Genomic DNA, 13,284 nt, shown 5'->3' on the forward strand with positions numbered 1-13,284 from the left:
AGAGTTTAATTGAATTTGGAAAAGCACACAACAAATAGTTTGAAAGCAATTAAATTTGTTTTGTTCACAGGATACTAAATAACCTGTAGAATGTTATACTGTTCAAAGTTATCTTAGTACATTCAAATATAGATATAGCATATATTTGCTAAAAATCTGTTAAAAATTCCTAATACTTCATGAGTTAATAAATGTTGGGAATTATTGATTGGAAAAAAAAGTAGTTTCTATTTTTTTAAATACTAAAGGAATTCAAGATTTCAAACGAAAAGTAGACCATTACTCATTAGAAGAAAAATAGTATGTTTATGTGATATATAAACAAAGAAAATATATAACATTTTACTACATACATCATTTAGAAGTAACCACTACATTTCACACACATACCATTACATATATAAGTCATATATAATTGTTATAGTTTTCCTGCCCAAATTTACATCAACATAATCTTTATGAATGATTTCCTTGTCTGCTTAATTTAAAAATATTTTTTAGTTTAATTTCATTTAAATTTTAATCGCTTTACTTATTTGGCATCATCTTTACACACTTCATAATTTTATATGCTGCATGGTATCTCATCCTCTATTTTATCAAAACAATGTTTTTCACACAGTCTTTGATGATTATGACCTATACATCATTCAAACATATAAAAGGGAAATAGAATATTCTGTTATTTTTATATGGCTGTACACAAAAGAAAATGCCATATATCAGGATATATAGAAACATCTAAATATCTGGCAGCACATGGACAGAATATATATGATGATAAATCAATTTGTCAAACTCTCTTTAGACATATGCTCATCATGTACACACCATCTTAAGGCATTTCGTTATGCCATAGACCCTCTAGGGGTTTTGTTTGATTATGTTATTTTATAGACGTGACTATTGAACAATCTCTTTACTCTTCTGCAATTGTCATTTTTTAAGTATAAAATGTTTATAAAATGTGGATTGTAAAAAGTAAGGAAATATTAAAGACTGTTTCCACATAATATCACAATTCCTGCTATGTACATTTATTCAAATAATCATCTAAATAAAGAACCCACAAATTGAGTATTTTATTCAATTAACTAATTGTCAATAAAAATGGTCAATCCAATAGCCTGTAGAGATGAAAACAAATCAGAAAATGACTAATCTATTTGAACTTCACAAACAAAAGCAGTTTGTCCTCCTTCAGATACAGCGATTACTTTAGTTCAATAAAAAATCTATTAAAATTCAGGTTTGAATTTCTAAAATCCTATTCATCTAGACAAAGATGTAGGAAAAAATTCCTTTTCACAAAAATGTGTATTTTCCCGTGAGTCCTCAAGAAAGATGTTAGGTTTGAAAGGGGAGATGTTCATGTTAGCTTAGTTCTTTGGAGTCTCTAAAGGAAGGAAATAATAACGCTTTTATTTGATCAAACATATATTATTTCCATAACTCCATCTGCATCTACATTCAAATGTAAATGAAAGAAGGTGAAAAAAAAAAGGACCAAGAGTCAAGAGTCATGAATCCTCTTGGTATAGGCTAACCTCTTCACACCTTTGTGTCATTTCTCCCTCTTCTTCAATCCCAGACTTGGACTACATAATTTTCAAAAATGTTTATGGTTGTGTATCTTTAAAAACAGAGCTACTTAAAATGAGTTTTTAGTTAAGCATTTACTGTATTAAAGCACTTGTTTAACATGGAATTCTAGCAAGTCAATTTAGGGTGAAAACATGGGATGATACAAACAAAACAAAACAAAACAAAACCCAAGAAACCAAAGGAAAAGGCTAAATGGGCAAACCAGGAAAGTTTGAACTCTAAATAACTAAAATCACAAAAGAAGTTTACAAGGTTTCAATTTTAAAGAATACTTCATACATACTAATACAATTATTTATTTTCATGTCTTATTTAGTACTAAACTTCCTAGCATATAATGCAAAATTACAAATTTGTAAATAATAGTATTCATAATGAGAAAGATAAAACAGAAATCTTTTATTTAAGAAAAATAACAAAATTCTACATTATACTAACATCAAGAACTTATACAAAAGTTCTCAAAAATAGAACATCTTCTGAACTAATGAACACTGATCTCATAAAGATGCCATAAATGATTTTCTATTACAAAGTCTATCAGAATAGTATTTCATGGCTCTAAACTTTAATAATTCCAGAAATTGAAAGAAACTGATCAGTAACTTTTAAAATGTATTTTAAAAAATGAAAGAAACATACAATGAAAAACTTTTCAACTATGGATTTATAGGATGACCATATTTTATTGACAGAATTATTTGATAATGGTTTTAGAAAAGCAGACACCAAACAAATCAAGCAAACAATCAAGAAACAGAACAATAAAGGAATAAACTAAAACTAAATAAAGAAAAGCATGCTATAGAATCTATACACAAGATAAAATTTCCATTTACAAGAAATAAAATTGAAGTAAACATGCAAAAGACACACCAAGAAAAGTAGGATACATCTCTGCAGAAGGGAAATTAAACATGCAGAAAAATAAGAGTTTGAGTTTTGAGAGTAACAGGGTAGTTTGAGGCCCAATTTACCTTCACTGTCTGACATGGCATGTTGGAAGTCATCCATGATGAAGGCTATGTCACGGTCATAGCCTCGAGTCCGTGATTCTTCCCTCATGTGTTGCTGAACTTCAGGCAATGAGTGGCTTGATCCAAACTGATCCCTGGTGTCTGCAGATATTGGTGGCAGGGGTCCAGCTGCAGCCCTGGCCATTCCCATTGGCTGGCCAACAGGACTGAGTGGGCTTTCTTCTTCAGAATTCTGGGCCACAATTGGTATTCTTCCTCTACTTTGACTAATTGGCAAACTGGTCGGCTTAGTTCTGGCAGAGGATGATGCGTGACTAAATGAAACATCTAGAGCTTCAGCCTCTTGAGCTTTCAGTCTTAGGGAAGAGCTAGAAGAATCCCTTTTAATTGATAAATCAAGCCCATAGACAGAGGAAGGTCTGGAGGAGGGTCTGGACCTGCTGCCACTACTGTATGGCTTATCTGCTTCATCCTGCAAAGCTGAGCGTATGGTATTTCCTAATGTGCCTAGTCCTGTGCCAAGAGAGGATCCCATAAATTTCTGTTGGTCTGTAATATTTTTTCTGAGGCCAAAAGTGATGTCATCTTGAAGAAGCCTTGCCCTAGAGGAAATGCCACCAATAGATGAAGTGCTAGAAGTCATATAGCTTGAATAGTCAGGTTCAAGGTCTCTACTTTCTTGAATAGGTGAAAATTTTGACATTTTAGGGTCAATTAGTGATTTCTTATGCTTTGACTGCTTTTGATAAAGTATGGCTGCTGGCAGTTGTTTTGCTGCTTGCTTTTCAAGTGTGAGTCTACTGATGCTATACTTCTCAGATTTTGGAAAATGTCTATAGCTAGTATCAGCATGGTAATAATGAGAAAGACCAGCGAGGTGATCTAAGCTCTCTGTCCCTCGACGAAATTCCTGTTTAATCTGATGTTTCAGAAGCTTTAACTCATAAGGATCCTCCATTGGGTCTTCCTCTGCCTTCACATAACTATGCAATCTAGAGGAAGACTGTAAAGGTGCTAGGAAATCTGTCACTTCTTGAGACCGGCGTGTCTCAGTGGTTCGAAGGAGACGGTCTGTTTTTGACAGATCCTTTTCATGAAGGCTAAATGCGGTGCTTAACGCCGCTGTTCCTTTGGTGATCTCTCCAATGTCGTCAATTAGGACATAATTTCGTGGAGTATGGTGATCAATATCTGCATAGAAAGAATCTGCGGATATGCTTGATATTGGACTGCTTGCCATGCTACTTCTTTCCTCTAAACCTATTCTCAAGTCTAAACTATTGTACTTACTACCAAGATGGGAAACAGCGTATGTGTTATCAGTAGAAACAGGTGCTATCATAAGGGGTTGGTTGCGAATCACTTCATAGTTTGAGGTTATCTTGGGCTCCAAATATAATGTAGTTTGCCGTGGCTTCTGTTGTATCACCATCATCTGTGAAGGTAACTGATAAGAAGGCTGTGGGGTTGGCGTAGGTTGAGCTTGAGGTGTGAAGGACATTGTTGCCACAGCTTGGAATGTTGGCTGAGTCTGATAAGGTGAAACTTGCTGATGGTACAAAGTTTGTTGCTGAAAATGAGATTGTTGGGTGTATGAGGTGGGTGCTTGGGTAGGAAGAGCAGGGGAAGAGTATTGGTATTGTGTGTAAGGACTTGTCGGAGGAACTAGTTGAGATTCTGTTTGGGTTTGTGGTGGTATAAACTGGCTGAATTCAGTTTGGGGAGCAGTTCTTGGTCGCTCAATGCCATGCTGACTTTCTATTCGGGCTGGTCTTGTGCTACTTACTTCACTGTCAGACATGTAATCACGATCCTCAGCTACTCCCTGGAGGTAAGCTCGTTCTCTCTTTTCTCTCTCCTTTAATAATGCCTCTTTCCTCCTGTTAATTCCCATTTCCAGGTATCGTAGCTTGGCATCAATCTCCTTTTCTTCTTCATCAAGCTCTGCTTGTTTCTTTCTAAGCTTTGCAGATTCCCTTTCCACAAGATCAAGCTCTCTGTCTATGTCCTGGAGAATCTTGGCTCGTGCCATTGTGTTGGTTCTGCAGATCCTTCTCCTGGAAACTGTGCCCATTGTGCTGAATGTGGATTGAGTTCCTGTGGAAATCTCCTCAGGAGGTGGATTTGGCAGAGTTCTTTTAACTTTTTTCTGGGCTCCAGAGGGTGTCATGGTTTGAGAACCTTTAGTCTATAATCAAGTAAACAAAATATAGTACTTTATTATAAAGAAAAATAAAATAAAAACCAAATCAACTTCCATGAATTATATTTAATAAAAATGATTTCCCATATGATTTTGCTATCACAGCATGATAAAATAAAATATATACATATAATTTCAAGTACTGGTCACCAATACAATTAACTGAAAAATAATATTTTAAATAAATTGGTTAATTGTAACTCATAACATTAGCAGTTATAAAAACTCATTTTTCATCTAAATTAATATACATAAGATTATTTACTGAATCTATTTCCCAAGTGTTTTGTTAACCATCTAAAATTTAAATTACATTTGTTGAAGATGTTCATTTACCATGTGACATTGATATTACGCCTATCTTCTCATTCCTACTTTTGACCCCTGGAGTGGTTGTCATTCCTATTTTTTAAATTACATCTTCAAATTATCTAATACTTTTTTTTTTTTCTAAAAAAGGGATAGTCTGGACTAATTTTCTATTTAATATTTCAAGATTTTCATGACTATTTGGATCTTATGTTTTCTTTGACTTTATTATCCTGCAGTACAGTTTCTTTTTAATACTCTAGTAACTTCCATGTGAAGCAAAAATAACTGACCAATAAAAATCCACTGGCACCTTTTAAAAAATCAGATAAAAGTATAAAGTTGGTGAGTTTTCAGATATTTTTCATTTTATTTGGTTAATTTGTCATAAACTTGCTTTCTAAGAATTGAAGGTCTTGAGAATCATACAATTTTAGAATATCAAAAGACATGAGAGATTGCTTTGAGCACTTATAGTTAAAATAAACTGATGTACTCAAAGTTACCTAAGTTTCAGTGGCACATTTACAACTAGATCTCAGGTCTTTTGCTATCCAGTTGCATATTCTTTAAAAGATTATTTCTTTTCTTTTCTTTCTATTGTAATCCAAATACATTAATTCTCCAATTTTTCCCCAGTCACCAAATATTGAGGGCAGAAAACAGAAAAAGTAAGAGTCTATAAATGTTGTACCTGAAAATTGTACCTTATTAATTAGATCACATTTTTCCAAGACTCTGTACTTTCATTGCCTTTTAATTATTTCCAAATTCATTTCCTTGATAGTTTTTGTCTGTTTTCTGTTATCATATTTCTGCTCCCGTCATGTAACCCCACTATTTGTTCCCTTAATAGACATCATAATATGAAACAAAATCTTAAATGTTTATTGAAGTTTATGTGTTTCTAAAATTTAAAATATTTGGATGGAAATGAATAAAGGTTATGAATCTTTGAAATAAGGTAAAGTGACTTTGGTGCAGTAGTTTGTTTTTCCTCATAGAGCAATCCCAAGGTATATGGGGTATTGAAGTTCCCAAGGCAGCTGTTTGACATGTCATTTATTTCTTCCTACTCATCCTCAATTCTTTTCATTTTATAAAACACTCACAATTAAGTCACAGAATTGTTATAAAGATCAAGTGAGACAACTATGTAAAATACTTATTTCACATTACAGGTACCCATTAATATCAGTTCCTTTAAAAGTCTCTGTATTTCTATAGAAAACTATGGTTTCTTGATTAACCCACATTCTAGATCTCTACATTTTTTTTTCACTTGTAAAAAAGTGCACATGTAACATGTTGAATATCAATGGGCCATAATTAAATGGTAATAAAATAAAAATTAAGATTCTACAATAATTTTCTTGATATTTTTCCAAAATATTAACATGGATATGTCATGTTTTTTAAAAAGTTGTTCCACAACAACATCTTCAGTCCTCTGATTATAATGTTGTTCAACAGGAGGCTAAAAACTACATACTATTTGTTTTTTCTTACTATGTATGTGGTAGATCTGGTATATGCATAAGAATTTGAAAATTTAAAATGTTTACCTATTCTACATGATTACGATTATGAAATGGTTTGACAAAAGGGTATTTAATTGTGTTACTCAAGATTGTGATGCCTAACAAAGATGCAATAAAAAGAGAATATGAAACGAAAAATATGACCAATCTTTTATTCTAATGTTTGGTGACTATCAGAAGTTTTAAATATAACCACTGATAACATTTTCATAGTCCAAATAACTTAATAATGGTTGAAAATTCAAGTCCCAAAGAAGCCCAGAGTAGAAGCTATATTTGAACTTGGAAGTCACTTCTTTTCAAAATGCACATTACAAATAATTATATATTGTACGCATCTGTAAGGTAGGCTTGCACTTCTTGCGCTTAGGCGAGAAAAAAGAGAGCAAATACCGACCAATCACTATACTTGTCATATGCTCTTATGTGTTGATGGGTGCAGCAAACCAACATGGCATGTGTATACCTAAATAACAAACCTGCACATTCTGCACATGTATCCCAGAACTTAAAGTATAATTTTAAAAAAAGAGAAAAAATTATAGGTCATATCAGGAAAGTTCTACTGGGAATGAAAATGGAGGATTACTTGACTATTGCAAAGGCTATAACCCAAAAGCCTACGGGAGCCAGAAGGTAATGGAGTGAATGTGTTGACCTGAGAATTTAAGTTCCATCTGTCAAGGCTGGCTCCAGAATATTGTTGCCATGAAGAAATAGAGACCCAGTGTGATGAGATCTGTTTCATTCAAGAGAAGTAGGAAATCCATATTTTTAAATTTTGGTCTCTATTTTAAATGGTTTTAAAACATAGTTCAGCCCAAAGAAACCAAGGCTTTTAGCTGCACTGACAGTTTGAAATAAATCTTTGTTCTAAAGAAGAGATTTATTTCTTTAGAAATAAAGAAATAAATGGATGCCCACTGAGAAACCATTAGAGGATCAAACAGCATTAATGGCTAGTTGAGAGAAAGCAATAGATTTTAAACAATGAAGGAGGATGTGGGAAGAATACAAGAGCCCTAAAGAAAAACTTCAGTCCTTTATTAGAGTTTTCTGTCATCATTTGGTTAAATTGTAATTATGATCATTCATGAATTTTCCTCCAGAGCATAAATTTTCTTTTAGATTTTCCCTAAAATACATAACTCTTCAATTCACTTAGACAGATATTTATTAAATGTCTCTTCATTTCAAAGCACTTTGCTAGGCACACTTACACAAAGAGGATACAAACTATAGAACCATTAGAACCCCACAGATTTAAATTTAAGCATGTCTGTGAGGGGTGTGTACTATGTTTTAGGACTGTTAGTATCACTTAAGAGGGCAGACAGATATATAATAAAGAATTTGAAGTAATGTCTTACCAACTTATAATTCAAAAAGAACTGACTCTGACAAAGACAATAAAAACTTCTCAACTAAGTATTTAATTCTAATTAAAAAAACCTCTCAACTAGGTATTTATTTCTAATTAAATCAATATAACATGAAATAAGAGTTCAGAACTCCAAATACAGAGATAAAAGCAATACAATATTATTTATTTTAAAAAGATCAACATTGCATAAAGAAAGTTTATTATGATTAAAGATGATGTAGCTGGAAGCCATGACTAAAGATGAGACAAGACAGTCTAGAAAAAAACTTGTTATTTACTATGGATTTCTGTGTTGACCAGCTCTTAAAAGTTGTTTTCATATAGATCTGGTGCCTTTAATCTAGAAAACAAATCATACTAAATATACTGGATATATAAATTTAAAATATTTTAAAATAGCTGTGAAAATAGACAAAGAGAGAAGAACAAAAAAAACCATAATGATAAAATAAAGGTTGAAGAAAGACTGGGAAAAAATCACCAACTGTAGATTGCAACATCAATGAGATAATCAAGCTAACAAGCAAATAACTTTCAGGATAAGGTTTGCTGTCCAAAGTAATTTTAAAGAACATTTTCCTTAGGAATGTTAATTTATATAATGCAATTTATATCATTTCTATATGGCAAAGGAAAGGAAATTTTGCTTGTTTTGGAGTGTCAAGAATATTAATGAAAATAATAAGTAAAGTACCTAGACACATTATCCTAAGTGACTTAAATATATGTATATGCATTAATTCATTGTCAAAATTCTCTGAGCTCAACATGAGGATGATAAAAGAAGGATCTGTAGTTTTTTTAAACATTGAAAAAACTAAAAATACATAGGGGCTATTGTTTAAAGTCCTAGATGCTAGACCAAAATTATTCATCCAGTATTATATATAATAAATATGAAAACATTCAATTTATTGATGTATTCAAATAGTTGTTAAGTATAATTCTAAAATGCATTGCTCTAGATGCTAAAGGCATAGATACAAGAGACACTAGATGGAACAAATCCACACTTTGTCCACAAATAACTAATAAATTATGAATATTTTTTGGGAAATTGTCGTTTGAAGAAACTACCTCACTATACTGCCCAAAGCAACGTATAGATTCGATGGTATTTCTATCAAACTACCAACAACATTTTCCACAGAATTATAAAAAACTATTCTAAAATTCATGTGGAACCAAAAAATTGCCCAAATAGCTAAAGCAATCCTAAGCAAAAACAAACAAACACAAAGCTAGAGGCATCATACTATCCAACTTTTTAAAACTATACTACAAGGTTATATTAAACAAAACAGCATGAAACTGGTACAAAAACACATACAACAATGGAACAGAATATAGAACCCAGAAATAAAGTTGCACACCTACAACCATCTGATCTTCAACAAAGCTGATGATAACTAGAAAAGGAGAAACGACTCCTTATTCAATAAATGGTGCTAGGACAACTGGTTAGCCACATGCCAAAGATTGAAACTGGACCATTTCCTTACACCATATACAGGAATCAACTCAAGGTGGTGTGAAAACTTGAATGTAAAACCTACAACTATAACAACCTTAGGAGAAAACCTAGGAAATGCAATTCTGAACATGAGACTTGGCAAAGATTTCTTGAAGACGACTCTGAAAGCAATTGTAGTGAGAACAAAAGTGGACAAGTGGGATCTAATTAAAGAGCTTCTGCACAACAACAACAACAAAAAAACAAAAAACAAAAAAACAAAAAAACTATCAACAGAGTGACAGAAAATCTATAAAATTGGAGAAAATATCTGCACACTATACATTTGACAAAGGTCTATTATCCAGAAACTGTAAGGCACTTAAAAAAAAAAAAAAACCCACAAACAATCCGATTAAAATGGGCAAAGGGCACAAGTAGACATTTCTCAAAAGACATACACATGGCTGACAAGCAAAAGAAAAAATTCTCAACATCACTAATCATCAGGGGAATGCAAATCAAAACCACAATGAGATACCATCCTACACCAGTCAGAATGGCTATTATTAAAAAGTAAACAAAACAAAACAGATGTTGACGAGGTTGTGGAGAAAAAGGAATGCTTAAACACTTCTGGTGGAAGTGAAAATTAGTTCAGCCACTGCAGAAAGCAGTTTGGAGATTTCTCAAAGAAATTAAAAGAAAACTACCATTTGACCCAGCAATGGAATTGCTAGGTATATACTCAAAGGAATATACATCGTTCTACCATAAAGACTCAAGCATGTGTATATTCATCACAGTACTATTCATGACAGCAAAGACATAGAATCAAGCTAGATGTTCATCAGTGGTGGACTTGATAAAGAAAATGTGGTACATATATACCATGAAATACTACGCAGCCATAAAAATGAATGAAATCATGTCCTTTGTAGCAACATGAATGGAGTTGAAGGCCATTATCCTAAGTGAATTAATGCAGGAACAGAAAACCAAATACTACTATAGGTGTTGTCACCTATAAGTGGGATCTAAACATTGAGTACACATGGATACAAAGAAGGGAACAATAGACACTGGGGTCTACTTGAGGGTGGAGAGTGGGAGAAGAGTGGTGATAGAAAAACTAGCTATCAGGTACTATGCTCACTACCTGGGCGATGAAATAATCTGTAGTGCAAACCCCTGTGACATGTAATTTACCCATGGAACAAACCTGCACATGTACCCTCTGAACCTAAAATAGAAGCTGGAAAGAAAAAAAGGAACTACCTCAGCCTTTTGCTAAATAGTTATCAGTGTCAATATCAAAGATATACTTCTAAACCATTCTAAAACCATCGCACTGCTAGAGAGACAGAGCAATATATATTTCATTTTATAAGTATAGAAAGCCATACCTACTGTCAGAAATAAATGTTCATCATGATAAGACCTTGGATTTTTAGATTTGTTCTCTCAACTAAGCAGGAAATATTTGTATGCAGGCCCTTTATTTAGATGGTGGAGATGTGGATTCTTTTTCAAACAGCAGAATTCCACAAAAATTTATCAATAAACAAGATATTTTGATACATACTCCTTAAGAGGTTTTCCATATGACACGACATAAGGTGAGTTAGACGAGTATATAATTATGTATATGTATTGGGAACTGGATAAGAGATAATGATGGATTAAGATACAACAGGAAGCCTGGTTCTTAAAGAATGGATGGTATTTAAACAGGAGAATGTATTCTAAGTGGAGGGAAAATAAGAAACATAAATTTTTGAAAAATATGAAGGATAATCTGGTTTCATTTAGGGCTAGTGATGCCTTAATTCCTGTGAGATGGAAACACATCCAGAGAATGCTCTGTGCCAACAGAGACAGGAAAAATGGAAGAGCAAATACAGAAAAAAAAGCAAAAGTTCAAAAGCTAACTGTATATTTAAATCTTTATTCATTTTATTCTTTTACTGATGGAACAAGTAGGGCTGGTTATTACATACCAGTCAAATTAACTCCAATACCATATAAAATACCAGGGAAACCTTCAAACTATAAATGTGCAATCAGTGACAATGATTTCTAATGCAGTATGCTAGGTAGCAATCAGTGTGGCTCTGTCAAAGAGAAAATTGTGACAGCTCAATTTAATTTTCTTTAATTATAATGTGGCACTCCATGTAGATAACACAGAAGCAATACATATATTCTAGCAGTGCTTGAGCAGAACATTTAATGTTTTCCCATGACAGCCATCAACATAGTTTTGGCCATAAGGATGGAAAGTAGTAATATAATTTGTCAGGGATTCACATACCAACCATGGCTATTTGTTGTCCAGCATCAATATAGGTAATTAATAATTTTTTTTTTTTTTTTTGAGATGGAGTCTTGCTCTGTTGCCCAGGCTGGAGTGCAGTAGCGCAATCTCGGCTCACTGCAAGCTCCGCCTCCCCGGTTCACGTCATTGTCCTGCCTCAGCCTCCCGAGTAGCTGGGACTACAGGCGCCCGCCACTGCGCCCGACCAATTTTTTGTATTTTTAGTAGAGACGGGGTTTCCTCGTGTTAGCCAGGATGGTCTGGATCTCCTGACCTCGTGATCCACCTGCCTCGGCCTCCCAAAGTGCTGGGATTACAGGCGTAAGCCACTGCGCCCGGCCGGTGATTAATAAATCTTTCTCACCCTTGACAGTAATGACATTTTGGACCAGATGATGTTATATTGTTAGACGTTGAGTTGCACCTCTGGCTTGTACCCACTAGATACCATCAGTATACCATGTCAATCAAAAACGTCACCATGCATTGGCAAATGTCTCCTGGAAGGAAAAATAGCCCTTGTTGAAAGACACTAATGCATGTGATATACTAGATAGTGTCCTCAGGCAGAGAATCCTGATCGACTGTTAATTAATATATTTATTGATGATGAGAATCCTACTATTAGTTTATCATAGCGCCTTACTCTGAATGGGAAAAGGCTGACTTCCTAGAGTAACTAGAAATTAAATAGGGCCTTGAAAAGAGAATTGGATGGAATAAATGGTAAATGAAAAAATAGATACCTGATTATCTTGCCTTGTTATAAATTCTTTTTTTTTTTTTTTTTTTTTTTTTTTTTTTTTTTTTTTTTTTTTTTTTTTTTTTTTTTGAGACGGTTCGCTCTGGTAAGTGACACTGCAGCTCCGAGAAACTACAGGCGCCGCCACCTTAATAAGAATTTCGCCGTGTTAATGTACCTGATTATCTTGCCTTGTTATAAATTCTTAGGACCCTAAAATTAATCCCTTCATTATATAGAAAAATTAACTATTACATTATCACAAACTAATATTCAAAAGGTATCCAACTAGCTATTTTAATAATATAGTTTTATTAGAACACAGGAAGAAAAAAACAAGATGCTTGCAGTTACAACAATGAGCATACTCAGTGAAGAAGATGAATCCTTCTAGCCTAACCCCATAAAAATCTTGAAAAACTGTTCTCAACTGCAATAATTATGGAAAAGTTCGAGTGTAAGGTATTGCCAGTCCGAATGAAAAATCATGGAAGTCCTAGTACATTGTTAAAAGTTTTCTGTTATTCTAAGTTTATAAGAAGGATCAATGATGCAATGAAAAAGAGATTAAAACCTTAAAAAAGAAAGTAATTATTTAGTTCAAGAAATTAAATACCAGAATCACTAAAGGAGATCAGGTGCATAGCAAAGCTTAATTTTAAAATTCAACAAACTCCTGCTATCTTAAAAATAACTTAAGAAAAAAAGGAATTAGAGCAAAAAAATCTGATAGCTCAAAAAAAGTAAAAAAAT

At 33.3% G+C, this 13,284-nt stretch overlaps 1 protein-coding gene across 8 annotated transcripts in view; it reads right to left on the bottom strand.

Moving 5' to 3' along the window:
* The window catches only part of PCLO (piccolo presynaptic cytomatrix protein), a 396,658-nt gene that overhangs the window by 157,508 nt on the left and 225,866 nt on the right, over positions 1 to 13,284 (bottom strand). For all 8 annotated transcript variants that reach the window (XM_050782798.1, XM_050782796.1, XM_050782795.1 and 5 more), the window contains exon 7: positions 2,583 to 4,770. In XM_050782798.1, the coding sequence (XP_050638755.1) occupies positions 2,583 to 4,770 (2,188 nt within the window). The remainder of the gene's footprint in view (positions 1 to 2,582; positions 4,771 to 13,284) is intronic.

This window comes from Macaca thibetana, chromosome 3 (genome assembly GCF_024542745.1).
Source record: "Macaca thibetana thibetana isolate TM-01 chromosome 3, ASM2454274v1, whole genome shotgun sequence".
NCBI lineage: Eukaryota > Metazoa > Chordata > Mammalia > Primates > Cercopithecidae > Macaca > Macaca thibetana.